The following is a 16,715-nucleotide window of genomic DNA, read 5'->3' on the forward strand; positions in this document are numbered from 1 at the left end:
CACCAGAGCATGCTCTGCTTTTCCCACACAGACATGGGAGGAGACCACCACCCACCAGCCAGGGACAGGGACAAGGGGGCTGGGACCCAGAGCTTGAGATACTCACTGTGGTGTGAGCCTGTCTGGGATTTTGTCATAGCAGCCGTACTGGCTGAGACTGAGCTATGAGCCAGTAAGGGGCAGGCTTGTCTAGCACAGGAGGCGTGCACGCTGTGGGGCCCTCACGCATCCTCCAGGAGCACCACACTCACCATTTTCCGAATGGCGGCATTGGAGTGGTTGGCAGCGGTAGAGATGAGCTCCAAGGACCCTGTAGCAGGAGGAAGACGCCGAGTCAGGCTGCAGGGTACCCGCGGGCATCACCAGGGGCTGCCCTGCTCCCATCCTTCCCTGTGGGTGTCGGGAGCTGCCCCAAGCCTGGGCCAGGCAGGGGTGGGGCCCTGCAGACATACTGTGTTTGGTGGCGGGGGGGCTCTGCTGGGGCTGGCACCCCACTCCCCAGGAGCTGCCCCCCTGGCCCCACAAGGCTCTTCCTGCGGCCTGAGCTCTGCCAGATGTAGCAGCCCCCTCCCCAGAACCACTGTCTGCCCATCACACAGCAATGGGGGCAGGGCGGTTTTCCTCTGCCCTCAAAGGTTCGCAGTTACTTCCTGAGATGAGCTTGGGGGACACTTGGCCATCTGCCCTGCTCTGTGCTTGTGTCTGTTTCTCTCTCTCTCCTCTGTCTGCGGTTTTCCAGCAGAGCCCCCGGCTCCCACTGCCCAGGAGCCCTGTGGCCTGGCAGCTGGGGGGCTTACTTTCTGCATCCTTCCAGTCAGGGGCGTCTCTCGGGAGCCTCTTCAGATAGTCCTTGAGCAGCAGCTCGTAGCGTGGGACCCTCTGCACGGGCTCCAGCATGTGGTGCTGCAGCGTCAGGTTCCCACACACGTCCTGCTTCTGTGGGGCAGACAGGCAGCACGTGGCACCTGCAGACACCGTGTGGGCCTCCCCTGCCCCTGCCCACTTCTGGCTGCCATTCTGCTGACTGCAGAACACATTTACAGTGAGCTGAACGAGGCTGGGAGAGACTGAACCCAAGGACCCAGACCCCCAGCACTGGTTGTTATGCGCATCCTCGCAGGAGAAAAACAAGTCCTTGCAATGCCACCTTCCCTCAGGGTACCTCCCACCCTATGTTCCCTTGCTTGCTCCCTTGCTCGGGTGCTTGAGGCTGGGCCTCTTCCCTCCCTGGACATGTGTTCTCCCGACAGGGGGACCCGCGGTCCTGCCTAGAGGCTCCAAGAGCTGCTGGGTGCTCTGATATCAATGCAACCCTGAGTGCAGGGGTGGGCGCTCAGGCCTCACATCCTGCCCCATGCTGCTCCCAGCACTGCCACCGTGCCACCTCTGTACTGTCCCACTTGGGCGCCCTGTCCTTGCTGCTGCTCCTCCTGCAGATGCCCTGGCACGTGCTCCTTGGCTGAGAACCTGCCTGCCTCTTCCAGAGTCCCTCTTCCCCCCTGCGCCTGCTCAAGGAGGTGCGCCCTCCTCCTGCTTCTCCTCTGCTTCTTCCCACCTGCCACGGCCCCTCAGTGCCCACAGCAGAGCGGCTTCCAGCTCAAAGGAGCTCCAAGTGCCTTAGACCCTCCAGGGCTAGAGCAGCACAGTCTGCAACTATCACAAAAACAGTCCTTCCTGGGGGAGAACTATCAGGAGTGATGAGGAAGCAGATGGCCACAGAATTTCAAAGTATCTCCCTGCAAGAAACTTCTGCAAGAAACTTCCTGCGACCATGGGGGGAACACATGCTTCCTGGGAGAGGAAACCATGGTGCAACTTGCCCTAGTGGAGTGCACAACCATCACACCTACGCCTGCCTGCACCTCCCGCCTCCCGACGCTCCTGCCAATGGTGCTGGCCCACCACCTGGCCGCAGACCCCGCAGACCGAGCAGTACGAGCTCCCAGTTCCTGTTGGTCACTCAGGGCTGCGGGGACGGCTGCGGGCACAGCCTGGGAGGCTAGAGAGGCCCAGACTAGGGGTGAGGGTGCTCCAGGGAGGAAGGGCTCAGTGTCAGAACTGTCCTCTCTGGGTAGGGATGGGGTGCTGAGGAATGCAGGGGGCATCTAGGACTCTACACTAGGAAGTCACAGTGACCCAATGGCCACAGGATCTGGGGAAAACACAGACAGTCATGGAGGAACATGCGTGAACGTGTGCACAGAGGCACTGTGTGATGTTCACACGCCATGCTCAGGGTAAACAGGATTCCTACCTCATCCCACAACCCACCTGGAGACTGTTCTGGAACACCAATTCTAATCTTTTAACATGAAGCCTTAACATTAAAAAAATGCATTTATAAGCATTATTTTGAAGATTTTTTAAAGCACTATTTTACAAAAAAACTGGCAAATGTTTCTACTTAAAAACCAAAAACTCTGGCCAATATCATAAATAAAATTAAAAAAAATAAAAGACTGATAAGGAAGATAACTCATAAGGTACAGGACAGGTGACAGAAGGCATTCCTAACACACAAGAACCTGGCAAACGGATAAGAAAGAGTGACGCTGAAGGGACGAGAAGGGGCTGTTTGCAGGAAGAGAGAAAGAAGGGGGGTGAGGCCAGCTCGGCCTCCCGGGGTCCCTGGCACTGGAGGGAGGAGAGAGGCAGGGCGTTGGAATCCAGACGCCACCCGACAACAGTGTGGCACAGACCACATACCCTCCTGTGCAACGACCCTGAGGGACTCAGCAGAGCCTCTGGGCACAAGCCACCATGTTGCTAGGACACGACCCAAACGCATCCCGTGCAGCCAGTGGGGCTGCCCTACCTGGATGCTCTGCACAATGTCCTTAAACAGTGGTGAGCGCTGGGTCCAGGTGCTCACCAGCTCCACGGCCCGGTCAAAGTTCTTGACATACTCGCCATACATCTTGAGGAATGGGGCCAGCTTCTGCAGGATGTCCCCGAGCCGGGGGTTTGTGTCCCTTCGGGGGAGGAGAGGACATCAGAGAAATGGCTTGGGCCAGTGGCCTCAAAGTCCGGGCTTTGTGTGGGACAGGGACTTCACCCTGAGTCCGTGGGGCAAGTGCACAAGTCCCAGCGCTGTGTGATGGTGGGCACACTGGTCACCCTCTCTGAGCCTTCCTTTCCTCCCCTCTACTGTGCAGGGTGGGACACTGCATGTGACATGGGGATAAACCAGAAGATCACGTGGCCCTCCAACCACACAGGCATAGGACTGCTGCTCCAGACCAGGGGTGCCAGTGGGGAGGGGATGCTCAAATGACAGGCCACTCATCAGAGAGAGTCCATGAGACCCCATGTGCCCTTAGATGAGCAAATTTCAGGAAGAATGGGACGAGTGGACACTGGCAACGTCATGGGAAAGCAGCTGTGCGGTACCAAAAACAGTGCAGAAAGGAATTTGAAAATAAATGTCAAGAAGCATAAAAATGGTAAACCAATAGTTTCTGACTTTAAGCACAGTTCAAAGGGGAAGTGACCCTAGAGAAATCATCAAAAAGCAAGCAAGTGCACAAAGCTATTGCGCTGGTGGATATCCCTGGAAGATGGGTGGGCATCCCTCCCTGGCTCCTTCCCTGGGGGACGGGAGCAGCCCCACGGGCGTCTGTGCACCAGGAGCCTCTCTTAGGCCTTGAGGACAAAACTCGTTTTCAGCAAGTGTGGACAGTGGTCTGTCTGGCTGTGGCTTTACTCCAACGGCCTTTAGGACACTGGGTAACTGGCTCTGCGGGTGGAGTGTGCTCCTCACTAAGATCCACAACCTGACAGGGATGCCTGTGGAGCCTCGCAAGCCCCTGGCCTCTGTGCTCTACTGGCCTGGCTGCAGCTGGAGACCCCAGTGGGCTGAGTTCCCAATGCTCCCAACACCCCAGCTCAAGCCAGGCTGGAGATGAGAGGTTCCAGCAGAGACCCCGAAGCAAAGCCGCAGCACCAGCAATTACGGGAGAAGTGCATGGGCTGAACAGCAGGGCAAGGGCCATGTCCATGAGGTCTTACTATCCTCAGTCAAGTTGGCCCTCTGCTAAGAATAAATGACCATGGCAGAGGGACAGAAGGACAGCCCCCTGGGGGCAGCCCAAGGAGCCAAGGTGCCCTGAGAAGGGGAGCATCTCATTTTTTAAAGCAAAAGAGGAGAATACACAAGGAGAGAAGAGGAGCCTGCCAGCACAGTTTCCCTGCTGTTTGGAGTTCACAGATCCCATAGAGCCTGAGGGGGTATTGAAGTCACTTTGAAGTGCAGGTGGAAGAAGCGAAGGCACGGGGACGGGAGAAACGGGTCAGGGCTGGCCCAGAACTGCACAGGGAAGGCCGGGGCATGGCGAGACCGGCCTCACACGCCCGCCTGTCTCTCAGGCACACAAAGCCCAGACTTCGAGGCCGCTGGCCCTGAGAATCCCACACGGTTGCTGGGCCAAGGTCACCGGGACCCTCGGCCCGTTCGTTCCTGGGGACCAGGAGCCACACTCACCACTCCTGTGTTATCCGCGTCTGCAGCTCAGGCAGGAGGAAGTGCCCATGGAAGCGATAGATGGAGGAGATGTTGGAGAAGATGCCTGTGGTGACCTCCGATGGAATGCCTGCTTCCACCAGCTGGGCGCAGAAAACCTGGGTATGCAGAGGCCCGCAGAGAGGCGCTAAGACGGGAGCCGCCACAGCTGCCGTCGCTGGGGTGAGGGGCTCGGCAGAGGCTGCTGCGGCCTCCCGTTTTCTTAACGAACCTCTGCTTCATCAAACTGGCTCACAGCTACGGTTTTACAGCGAGCGCACTTATGTCTATACACGCGGTCCTCGCTGACCTGACTGGGACAGCCCAGCTGCCTCCACCCACCGCTCACAGGAACCGGAGGGTCCTGATTTCCTTTCTTCCATTCTGTGAGCTACAGACAGAAGCAACGCCTTGCAGAACTCGGCTCATGAACCCCAGACTGCTAGGGGACAGGGAGACTCTAGCCCAAGACCTTTGCCCCCAGCCCCAGGCTCAGACAGCAAAGGGGGGTGGTTTGGAAGAGACGCATGGCTGCATGACAAGTCATCCATCCTCCAGCTGTAAGGCCCAGGCAGTGCTACACGTGCACAAAGGTGAGAACCCCCATGCGGGCTACCTGGTCCAGCAGGTGCAGCCGCTTCACGTACGTCTCCTCGGTGTGCAGGAGCTCCTGGGCAATGTGGAGCAGCTTCTGGGACTTGGGACACTGCAGAGACAGGAACCACAGGTCCCCGGGGAGGTGGGGTTGGTACCAGGGCGACCAGGGGGCCTGCAGGGCAGAGCAGGCCACACGCCCTGGAGCAGGGACTCAGTTCCCACAGCTCCCACTAATCCCCCCAAAGCCTCTGCATTCCAGAGACAACCCTGCCCTCCTGAGACCTTGACCACAGAGCAGCTGCAGCAGCCACATCAAAAAAAAAAAGTGGTTTGTGGCCTGTCAGCAAGACAGCCACTCAGAAAGCTACAGGCCCTCCTTCCCTAGAGACGTGGCGCTAACAACATATGGACCAGAGCGTCCCAGTGAGAACTCCAGAGACAGCTGAGAAGCCACTGATCCATGTCACTGTAAAATGGGAAAACCAACAGCAACGGGTACGTCTCTGTGTTCCCCCCACCCCGGGCAGCACCGCATGGCACATGCTGAAGTCCTCGCGCGGGAGGTCCCATTCTGGATGGACATGAGGCTGTGAGCCATGCATCCTGCACCCCGGCACATCGAGGGACCGCCCAAGGGGCCATCAGCTTCTATGTGGCCTGTGGCCCAACTGGGAGCACCTGACCTGAGCCCGAGTTTGAAAGCCATGGAAACAGGCCTGCTGCGAGTGAGAGCAGACATTATGCAGGTACAGTTTAGAGTAGGATGCTCCACCTTTAAGGTGTTTTAAGTAATTTCAATGGTAACCATTAGGAAAATATCTATAGGATATACACAACAGGCAACGAGAAGGGAATCAAAATGTAGCTTCACAAAAACAGTGATAACTAAGGGAGACACTAAGAAACAGCCAAAAAAAAAAAAAAACAAACAAACCCACGAGACATGCAGAAAACAATGATCAAAATGGCAATGGTCTCCCCAACAGTCGTTACTTTAAATGTAAATGGATCAAACTCTCTCATCAAGAGGTAAGGACTGGCTGGATGGATTGAAAGAACAGCAGCCAACGGTGTGCTGTCCACAAGACACTCACTTTAGACTTAGGGACACACAGGCTGGAAGTGGGAGGGTGGGAAGACCCACCATGCGAAGGGAGGCCAGGAGAGAGGCACCAGGCAGCACAGACTACCAGAAGCAAGGAGCATCACACAATGATAAAAAGGACCAGCTCTCTGAGAAGGTAGAACAGTTACAAATACAAACACACCAGGGCCGCCTGCTGGCTCTGTCAGAAGAGTGCAGGACTCTTGATCTCAGGGTGGTGAGTTTGAGCCCCATGTTGGGTGTAGAGATGACTTAAATTAATAAAAAGCTTTTTTAAAAGTTTAAACCAATATTCTATGCACCAAAGCTCACAGTTCCTAAATATGTGAAGTGAATTTTGATAGAGTTGAAGGGAGTCCCAGGAGACCTCAGTCCTGTACTTCCAAGCCTGGACAGGTCCTGCAGACAGAATCCTAAGGAAACAGGGTGTAGGTGGCACCATCCACCACACAGACCAACACCCTCTGCCCAACCACAGAATGCACACAGGGGATATTCTCCATGACCCTCTTCATATAAGGCTACAAAACAAACACCAATGAACCTAAGACCGAAATCATATAAAATATCTTTTCCAATCACTGAGAATGGAATTAGAAATTAACAGCCCAAGAAAAAGCAGGAAAGCCACGCAGAGGTAGAAATCAAACAACACGGTCTTAAATAAGTGGCAAAGAAGTCACAAAGGAAAACAGAAAACAGCCTGAAGTGAAAATGAAAACACAAACACCACAACTTGTGGAATACAGCAAAGGCTGGAGGAGGAGGGACATTTGTTTGTTTGTAGCTGTAAATGTGTGTGTGAAAAAGGAAGAGAGATCTCAAACCAACACCCTAATTTTACACATCAAGAGAACACACCAGACCCAAAGCAGGCAGAAGGAAGGAAACAACAGAGATCAGATCACAGATAAATGAAACAGAGAACAGAAAAACAATGGAAAAAATAATCAAAACTAAGGGTCATTTCTCGAAAAGACCAACAAAATTCACAAACCCTTAGCTAAATTAACTAAGAAATAGAAAAGCCTCAAATAAGTAGTGTTAGAAATAAAAAATGAAACATTACAAGCGACACCACAGAAATAAAAAGGGTCATGAGAGACCAACGTGAACAATTACACTCCAACAAATCAGACGGTCCAAACGGATAAATTCCTAGAAAGGCACCAAGATGAAGAAGTGAAGAAACAGGAAATCTGAAGGAGCAAAAATAAGTGGATTGAATAAGCAATAAAAAACTTTCCAACACAGAAAAGCCCAGGACCACGTGGCTTCACGGGAAAATACCAGTCTTTCTCTAATGTTCCAAAGCATCAAGGAGGAGAGACATGTCTGAGCTCGGTGAGGCCAGTGGGCAGATGGCTCACAGGGAAACTGGGGACAGGCGACCCTGACACTCACTGACGTGGATGTCCTGACACGATGGGACCCCACGCCGCAGGGAGGTTTATTCCAGGACTCGACACACAGTAAGAAACCCTCATGACAACCTGAATCTATGCCGAAGCAGCATCTGACAAGACTCAGTGTCCTTCTGCAACAGAAACAGCAGTGGCCGGGACCTCCTCGCATGACGAGGGCTAACTTCCCACAGGAGCACGATCTCACACCACTGGGTGGGGGACGGCAGGCACAGGATCCCCGAGGACGAGGACGGGCCGGCATGTGATGGGGAAGACAGACGAACCCACAAGTGCAGGCATTTCCGTGTCTCAGACGTGGAGACCGGGCCTTCCGCAGAGCCCATGTGGGCAGGATGGGAGGTGGGCCTGGGTGTGCACCGGCCCCCACCACCTGGAGATCAGGGTGGCCCGCGGAGCCCCCAGGGCCACACCTTGAGCGTCACAAGTGGTGTGGCCCATAGAAGCCACATCAACTGGCTTCCGTGTTGCAGGATGTCTGCACATCTTGGGACTTCGCTGACGCTGGAGGGAGGGTGCCCCCAGGGTCGGCTGAGTCCTAGAGATGTAAAGGACCACATACTGTGCCTCTTATGCTACCAGCCCCAAAGAGCATGGCGGGCACCTCCATGGGCTCGCCCAGGTCCCCTGCCTTGGTCACCCAGCCCCAGGCATCACACCTGGGACGGCTCCCTGCAGCTCAAGTCATTCAAGCCGATCCTAAACCTGCTCACCCTGCTTTGCCTGCTCCTTCCCCCAGAAACCATGAGACAGACTCTCGCTAACAATTCCCACCCCCTCTACCCCCTGACCCACTGGTCCTCCCCGTGTGGCCCTGGGTCCAGGCCCACCTCTCTTCCTGCGGGCTGTAAGTCAGAAACTACCCCTTCGCTGGCCTTCATCTCATCTGTTGGTGTTACTGCACCCGGATATAACAAAGCCACGGCTTTAGGACATGGCTCCCACCTGCCCCCCAACGGTGTGTCCTCCAGGCCTGTCTTCTGCCCCGTGCACTTTAGCAAGGACCATCTCATCAGGGCCAGCAGGTCTGGTGTCTCATGTGCCTCTCATGGGAGCTGGTCACTTACCCATGCTCCCTGTGCACAGGGGGTGTCTGGGCCGCAGCCCTCTGCCTCGTTTCCATCCCCACGTGTCCCAGGGCAGAGCCCAGATGCTGCTGGGATGCACACGGGCTCTCCCACAACAGACCTGCCATGCCGTGGATACACCTGCTTCCTGGGCCCTCTGCTCAGGGCTCACCCCTGCCCGGGCTCCCTTCCTGCCCGTCACGCCCCCTAGCGACCCTGTGGATCCGTGTCCCTGACACAGGTGACACTCATGCTGCCTTCCTCACAGGGGCTCTGTGAGGTGGGTGGCCAGCACCGTGGAGCGCGTGGTGGTAGTTCTGTGAGCACTGACCTCTACCCCCACGGCCGCCAGGGCTGGGGCACCGTGGGGACGGTCACCCAGGCTTGGGAGTGAGGTCATTGCCTGAGGGGCCAAGGCCCTGCCCTCTCTGCCACCCAGCTGCCAGGCCTCTCCAGTGTGCTGATGTACACCTGTTACTGAAACCAGGTGCAGCTGATGCAACCACAACATCACAACCCCTGAGAGGAGCCCAGGCCACCCCAGGACAGGAGGGCGGCCTACCTTGACTGGGTCCACAGGGGCCCTCAGGGGGCTGCTCTTGGGGTCGGGCTCCTCACCGTTACCTTCGCCCACATTGCTATCGGCCGCCTCCCGCACGGCCTCGCCTTCTGGGGCTGCCTCCAGGTGGCCCAGGACTGCAGGGCCCCGGCTGGCCTCGCCACCCTCCTCACAGGGGAACTGCTCACTGACCACACTGCACGATGGGCTGTCAATCCCGCTGTCCCGGTTAGGGAGCTTAGCACCACCGTTGGGCCCCCCCGAGGGCCCTAGGTCCAGGGGGCCGTCCCCTGAGGTGGTTGGGGTGCCAGGGCTCCCAAGGTCAGGGTCCTTGCCATGGGCTCTCGGCCCGAGTGGCAGTCCTTGGAGCTTCCCTGGGTCGGCCCTCGGGAGCTCCAGGGATGCACAGCCAGGCCCAGCATCTGGCTCCCCCAGGACAGCACCGGGAGCATGGGTTGTTGAGGACGTCCCTTCTGACTCCATCCTCAGAGCTGAACTCCTAGGGCCCCGTGGGGAGCTGGCAGGGCGGGGGGCAGGCTTCCTGTGGGGAGGAATGAGCAGAGTCAGGGCTGGCCAGGCTGGGACCAGTCCCCCAAAATGTGCCCCCCAGGGAAAGGTGGGAGTGGGAGGGGCTGTGCATGGAGGGAACAGCCCACAGGGCTCCAGGGAGTCCTGCCCAGACAGGCTCTTGGGGAAGGACAATGAAAAGCATCTTATTTGAAAAATAAATTTCTTCCATGTTAAATTAAAAACAAAAAAAAGAAAAAAAGTCAAGAGACAAAAAGAAAGGAACGAGCAAGGGAAGGAATCCCATAATGTGAAGCCACCTGCTGCTCAACACATTTAAACTACATGCACAACAACTGCTGTGAGCACAGTGGGTCAGGTCACTGGGGGCTCCGCACCCCAGGAGGTGGTCCTGAGGGGCCCTCCTCACCATCACTGTGACCTGCCACTGTCCACAGACCTGGACCAGGGAGGCCAGGGCTGTGCCCCAGATTACTACCCCCTCCGAAGAGCCCTGGAGCCCCTCGTTGCTTCCACTGCCCACCCCCTCCCCCGGCCCTGCCCAAGGAGAGGAGAGGGGAGGAGAAGGGAGGGGAGGGGAGAGGAGTCTAGTCAGGAGTCAGGGTGGGGGGAGGGGGCACCCGGCCAGGAGAGATGGACATTCCCTGGAATCTCCCTTTGGCCCCCTCACCTGATGCCCAGATCTCCAGGGAGGGCTCTGCGCCTGGCTCCCCACTGGCTGTGTCCGGGGTGTGGGTTGGCCGCCTCGGGCCGTGAGCGTCAGCCGGGCTGGGAGGTTGGCTGAAAATCTCCTTCCTGCCCAGCAGGTCTGCAACAGGGGTCCTGAAACAACACGGCAGGAGCTCGAAAGCTGCCTCCACCGCAGTGCCAGGCGCCAGGCCAGCTCTCAAGGCGGGGGTGGAAGGCAGCTCCGCGGCCCCGCCCCGCCCGGCCAGCCCCGCGCAGGCCACCGTGAGGGCAGCAGGGCAGCAGGGCAGCGGGGCAGCAGCCATGCCCGAACCTCCGGGCCACCACCGACCGCCCCACCCGAGGCACCCACACTGGGAGGCCAGGTCTCACCAGGGTGCAGAGAGCCAGGGGTCACCACCCAGCCACGCCAAGCACCCACCTGACACCTCCCAACATGGGTGCCCAGGGCTCACATCCACAATCGCCCCGCAGCCAGCAGCCTCGCCACACACACCCCTCCGCCCTCGAGAAACAGGCTAAAGCAGCAGTGATGGGGACACAGCCCCTCACGCCCCCACACAAAACTGTAAAGGTGTCATGGGCAGGACACTCTGGGCCCCTGCTCCGCCCATGACACCTGCCACACCACTCGCATCTCATGTGGCCAAGCTGCTCTGGGCCAACCTGGCAGGGGGATGTTCCCCAGGTGCCACATTTACAAAAGGGACGGGTCCAGGCAGAGCCCAGGTGGCAGGCACACAGCCTGGGGAGGTCTAGCAGCGCGGGTGCCCCCTGGGTATTCCCATCCCGAGCGGGTGCAGCCTGCCCCTGGAGACTGTGCACCATGACCACTGTCCTTCCCAGGACAGCAGAACCTACTCAGCCAGAAGGGAAAGCCCAAGGCCCCACATGAAGACGTCCCCGGGGAGCGGAGTGTGGGGGCAGCAGCAGAGACCACTGCCCTGGCCTGATTCAGGAAGCCACAGGATGCAGCCCGAGGCCTTTTCTCCCCACTGCCCTTCAAAGCCAAGGTCAGCAGCAGGGAAGGCCAGCCCCATTCCTGCTCGCCCTCCACATGGCTCAGAGGAGCAGGGGGCTTCTGGGAGGCAACGCACATATGCACACGCACCCACACATGTGCTTCTATAACACAGGGACGCACGCATGTGCACACATACACCCCACATGCCAGGAGCTGTGCTCAACACACTGTATGCTCGCTTACAGGTACCAAGGTGGGTGATGTGTTTCAGAGAAGTGAGCCAAGGCTGCCCCGAACCGCACGGGCCTGCAGAATGCCAGCACCTGTGAGCCAGATCCGCCAGACACTGCAGGCTCATTCTGACACGTCCAGATCCTGGGGTTGGGAGTGTGTGTGACCATGGAGCCACAGAGCTGCCCTCAGTCACCTCTACTGGCCCTGGCTCCTGCCTTACAAGCGCTGAGTTGCCCCAGATGAGTGAAGCTGGCTCCTGCCACCCCCTGGTGAGTGGCAACCGTGGTACAACCTGGGCCCCTGACACCAAGGCTGCTGCCACCCAGCATCAGCAGCCCCAACACTGAGGCTGGGAGAGTCAAATTCACCCCCGACACAGGGTGCCATGGACCATCTAAGGGGCTCCATGTGCAGCAGCCCCCAGATGGGACAGCAGGAATGCTTGGTCCCCGACCTGGAGCCCAGCCCCGCCTGGTGGCTGCCAAAGACAGAAAGGGATGGTCCTGCAGATGGACCCCGAGGCTGGCCAGCGCCCAACTCCACCTATTGCCAGCTGTGCCCTCCTCAGGAACAACACAGAAACCCCTGCTGGAACCACCACCATCCCCGTCTCTTGCCGCCTGGCGCCCAGCACCCTGTGTGTGGTCCCTGCAGACTGAGGCCACCAGAGGCGTGAGCCTGAGCAAAGACACCTTGGACACCATGACCCTCTGACCGGCAACAGCCCCGGAGAAACCTGCCAGCCCCTGTATTGTGCTAGACGACGACACTCGGCAGGCTTGCTGGTCTGCCCCACTAAGTGCAGTGGCTGATTACGCACAGCCAGCCATCTGAACAAGCCTAAAGACACACAGGGCGACATCAGGGAGCGTCCCAGCTGGGGGCCTAGGCTGCAGCAACCCGGAAGCTGCAGCACTGTGAGAAAGGCCTGCATCCCAGGGCTGCTTGGCCCCAGGGTCAGGCTCCAGAAGCACAGCTCTCACCCTGAGGCCTCAGCCTGGGGTCTCCGTCCTGTCTGCTGAGTTCATGGGAGCACACAGAGATGGCGAGGTGGGGCGCAGGGCTAGCTGAGCACAGGAAAGCTGAGTGTCCGCTTACGGGGACGCCCCATTGGCTCATACCAGCGCCCAAAGTTACGTGCTCTCAAAAGCTGCATGAGTGACATGTCCCTTTCAGAAAGCTTAGAAATTACGGAAAAACAAAAAGGAAAGAAAGCGATCATCACCATGGCATGGGATGCCTATGCGGCAGCAGCCTGCAGGCTGGGTTGCCCCGGGGGCTCCTAGGTGAGCCACAGCTTTCCTTAGAGACGCTGCTTTCATTCCATGACTGAATTCTGACACTTGGTCCTCAAGAACACCTTCTTCCCAGGAGAACTGAAAGCAGAGAGCTGAACAGGTACCTGTGCCCCCGTGGTCCCAGCACCACTATTCACGGCAGCAGGCAGCAGGCAGCAGGCATGGCCCATGGCCATGGCGGGCACATGGACACGGCCCTCAGGAGGATGGACACCCTGACAGCAGCCACAGCATGGTCGGCCTTGAGGACGTGATGCTGCGTGCCTGTTGCAGACACACATGCCACGAGGGGTGCCTGAGTCGTCCAATCACAGAGACAGGAAGTGGATGGGGGGTCGGGGGGTTAGTGCTTCATGAGGATGCAGCCTTAGTTGTGAAGATGGAATATTCTGGACATGGATGGTGAGGATGGCTGCACCATCACGCAAACACACTTCATGCCAACAAACTGGATGCTTCTAAGTGGCTTAGACAACAAATTTTATGTCCTGTGTGTTTTACCACAAAAAAAGCAGCTTAAAAGAATGGGTTTTACAAAATTCTCTTCAGAAGTTGTGTGAATGACACCCAAGACAACAGTGACTCAAAAACGCCCAGAACTCACCTCCTTGGGGACCCTGCCTTTCCCCACACACCCCCAGAAGCGCCTGGGCCCTGCCAGAAACACGCTCTGTGGCTGAGGCTTGGCCCACACCCAGCGCTGCCTGGAAACCTCCAGACCTGCTGCTCTATACATGCCCCCCACCCCGCTGCCTGCCCCTCCAGAAATCTGGCCCTGACACAGACCTGGGGGGTCCTGATGCAGACCTGGAGGAGGGGGGGGTTCTGACACAGACCTGGGGGGTGTAGGGACCTGACACAGACCTGGGGGGGTTCCTGACACAGACCGCAAGAGGACAGATCGCAGCCCACACCCATGTGCCCCGCTTTGTGTCCCCCCCGTGCGCCCTGACACCCCCACCACCTCCAACCCCCAACCCCACCCCACCCCCAGGCAGTGAACGACACCACGGTGGGTCCTCCCGTGCGGATCTGGGGAGGTGGTTGTGCCGCTGGGCTGAGCGGCCAGCACTTACAAGGTGGACCACCACAGGCCAGTTGCACTGGCAGACCCTCAGTTTCCTCCTCTGTAAAATGGACACACCTTCCTGAAGCCCGAGGTGGAGCACAGCCTGCAGACCCGCTGGCCACGTCCTGCGTGTCCCACAGCCCAGCACACAGACACAGCCAGGCTGATGGGCATCGGCCACGGGCGGGCCTCGAGCTCCCAGGCCCCTGTCACCAGCTCCATCGTGAAGGCCTCGGGGAGCCACGCCAGGGCACAGTGGGATGATGTGTGCCCCGAGCTGCCCAGCAGAAACTCCCGGACCACCAGCCCAGAAACGTACCCGCTCCAGCGCGAGGAGTCATGACGGCGGAGCCGGCTCAGGCACACGGGCCGCACGGCGCACAAGTGCACGGCACACAGGGTGCAGTGTATGAAGGCCGCAGAGTACAAAGGCTGCATGGCACCGAGGCCACATGCGCACAGGCCTGGGGGGCCTGCAAAACCGAGCACGTGCACTGCTTCGCCTTTACCGTCTCCCACAGAGGTGTGCTCCCCGCTTCCCCCCCCCAATCTGTTTTATCACCGTAAACTAGCACACTCCTGAGCATCATTGTACCTCACTCTGGGGCAGGAATATACCTACAGGCACCGCAGTCACCAGCACAGTGGCCAACCAAGACAGGGGACCTGATGTCCGGCCCAAGTGCATGGGGGAGGGTTGCTCGGGAGCCAGGGTTCGAGGCTGACCGCTGGCTCCCCAGGGACTCCCCCTGTGCTTACCGTCCACTATAATACCTAGAGAAGCGAGTGGACCAGAGCCCAACAACAGCTCCCAGCGGAGATGCTGCGAGCACAGGTGGCGCTGCCCAGGGTTCTGGGTGTGTAGCCTGGCCCCCACTCCCGGGGTCAGTGCTGCAGCCGTGCAGGGGAGGGGGGTCTGCTCTCACTGCCCCCAGGGGAGGACCCACACACACACGGACCCTGCCCGGGGTCACTCTCACTCTATGCAGCCTCACCTGACTGCACAGTGACCTTCCAGGTTATTGCGGGACAGGAACACCAGGCAGCAGGTTCACCCTCCCAAAGCCACACACTGGCAGGGGGCTAGTGTTCTATGTCCTGGGCAAGCTGGGCTTCATGGAGGCCCATGAGAGCCCCCAGGGACCACCTCTGAGATGACCAATCATTACCACCATACATGGGACCCCAGACAGATGGATGTGTCCCAGTTGGAGGGAACAGTGTCCCAGGAAGAGGGAACAGACAGGGAGCAGGGCCAATGAGAATCAGCCAGGCCATGTGGGAAGCGGCTGTGTGCCCAGGGATGAAGGCGGTAGAACACTGGGGTTGGTGGCAGGGGGTCTCCCAGCCATGGGCAGCTGGGGGACCATGTAGGTGAGTGATGCCTCACTTAGGGCTGGGCTTCACATGTGTCCTAGGGTCTGACCTCCACACTCACCCCCATTTCTCAGGTGCCTAACTCTCCTCATGGGTCACTGGGGGTCATGAGAGCCCACCTAGGACAGGTGTGGAGGATGGGGGGGCACTCCCAGTTGGTGCATTACAGTCACTGTTCTGAGTCCAGGGACATCTCCACCCCTGGGCTCTTGAGGGGCTCAAGGCAGCAAGGGCCCAGGTGTCCTCAAGGCCTCTGTCAGCACCCCCATCTGAGCTGTGGCCACTGAGACCAACTGAGAGTCAGAGCACATGGTCCCATACAGCTTCAGGGGCCCCTGGTCGTTGTGGGGAGACAGACAATAAGCCGGAGGAGCGGAACCAGGGCCTCTGGCCTCCTGCAAACCCCCAGCTGGAAACAAACCACTTCCTCCCTGTGCACCGCCCTGCCCGGCCCCAGTAAGCTGTCAGGCTCTGGAGGTTGGCATTGGGTGCAGTGGGGCAGCTGATAGGTCAAGACCCAGGGCTCCTGGGTCTCGTCTTCTTCAGGCCTGGCCCAGGAGTTGGCCGGGCAACTGCAGGCCCCGAGGGTCCAGGGAACCGGGTGCTCCGGGGCCCAGAACACAGCCCTGCTCTGCACAAGCACAGCGGCATCCGGCTCCCCACACTGCCACCCGTGGCGTCCCCCCATCCCCTGCCCGGAGTCGCGGCACCGGGATCCCACTCCCCAGTAGCACCACCAAATCCCAGCTCTGCCAGTGTCCAAACTGCAGATTTTGGGGGAACCTTCCAGAGCCACATTCTGTGGGAAGGCCTGGCCCCCCAGGAACTGTGCAGACCAGTCACCCTTCCTCCCCAGGACAACACCCAGGGATTCGGTGGCAGGTGCATAGGCTGGGCCTCTCCCAACCTCAATTCACTTTAGCAGGAGTCTCAGGTGCCCTAGACAACACCCAGCGCTGTCCCGGCAGATGGCATGCCTGCCGCTGGATGTGGCCCACCAGGTGCTGGCAGGGGCACCTGAGAGGCAAAGGACAGACCCACTGCCATGCAGCAGCACATGCTTCCCACCATGGAGCAGCCACCCGCAAGCTGCACCTGCTCTGAATGCCCCCCACCCGAGCGGGGACCCTGGCAGGGCCGGCAGAGACCCCGGGGCCAGCTCCACTCACCTGCCCTCTGAGGGCGTGCTTCTGCTCTGTGCGGACTTCAGGCAGCAGCAAAACACAACTTCCTTTTGCTGGTTTTGCAAGACGGGCCACCAAGGACTGTGCCTTCGCATTTCCGCAGCGTCACACGCCCCAGCTCACT

General features: G+C 58.7%; 1 protein-coding gene across 1 annotated transcript in view; it reads right to left on the minus strand.

The window, feature by feature from the left end:
* The window catches only part of FGD3 (FYVE, RhoGEF and PH domain containing 3), a 30,411-nt gene extending 13,696 nt beyond the window's left edge, over positions 1-16,715 (minus strand). Inside the window, exons 1-8 of the mRNA XM_038527391.1 lie at positions 16,577-16,715; positions 10,449-10,600; positions 9,254-9,791; positions 5,115-5,204; positions 4,481-4,617; positions 2,816-2,972; positions 798-936; positions 252-310 (exon numbers count right to left, since the gene is read on the minus strand). Coding sequence (XP_038383319.1) covers positions 252-310; positions 798-936; positions 2,816-2,972; positions 4,481-4,617; positions 5,115-5,204; positions 9,254-9,733 — 1,062 coding nt within the window. The 5' untranslated portion in view covers positions 9,734-9,791; positions 10,449-10,600; positions 16,577-16,715. The remainder of the gene's footprint in view (positions 1-251; positions 311-797; positions 937-2,815; positions 2,973-4,480; positions 4,618-5,114; positions 5,205-9,253; positions 9,792-10,448; positions 10,601-16,576) is intronic.

Source organism: Canis lupus, chromosome 1, assembly GCF_011100685.1.
Source record: "Canis lupus familiaris isolate Mischka breed German Shepherd chromosome 1, alternate assembly UU_Cfam_GSD_1.0, whole genome shotgun sequence".
In the NCBI taxonomy this organism is placed as follows: Eukaryota; Metazoa; Chordata; class Mammalia; order Carnivora; family Canidae; genus Canis; species Canis lupus.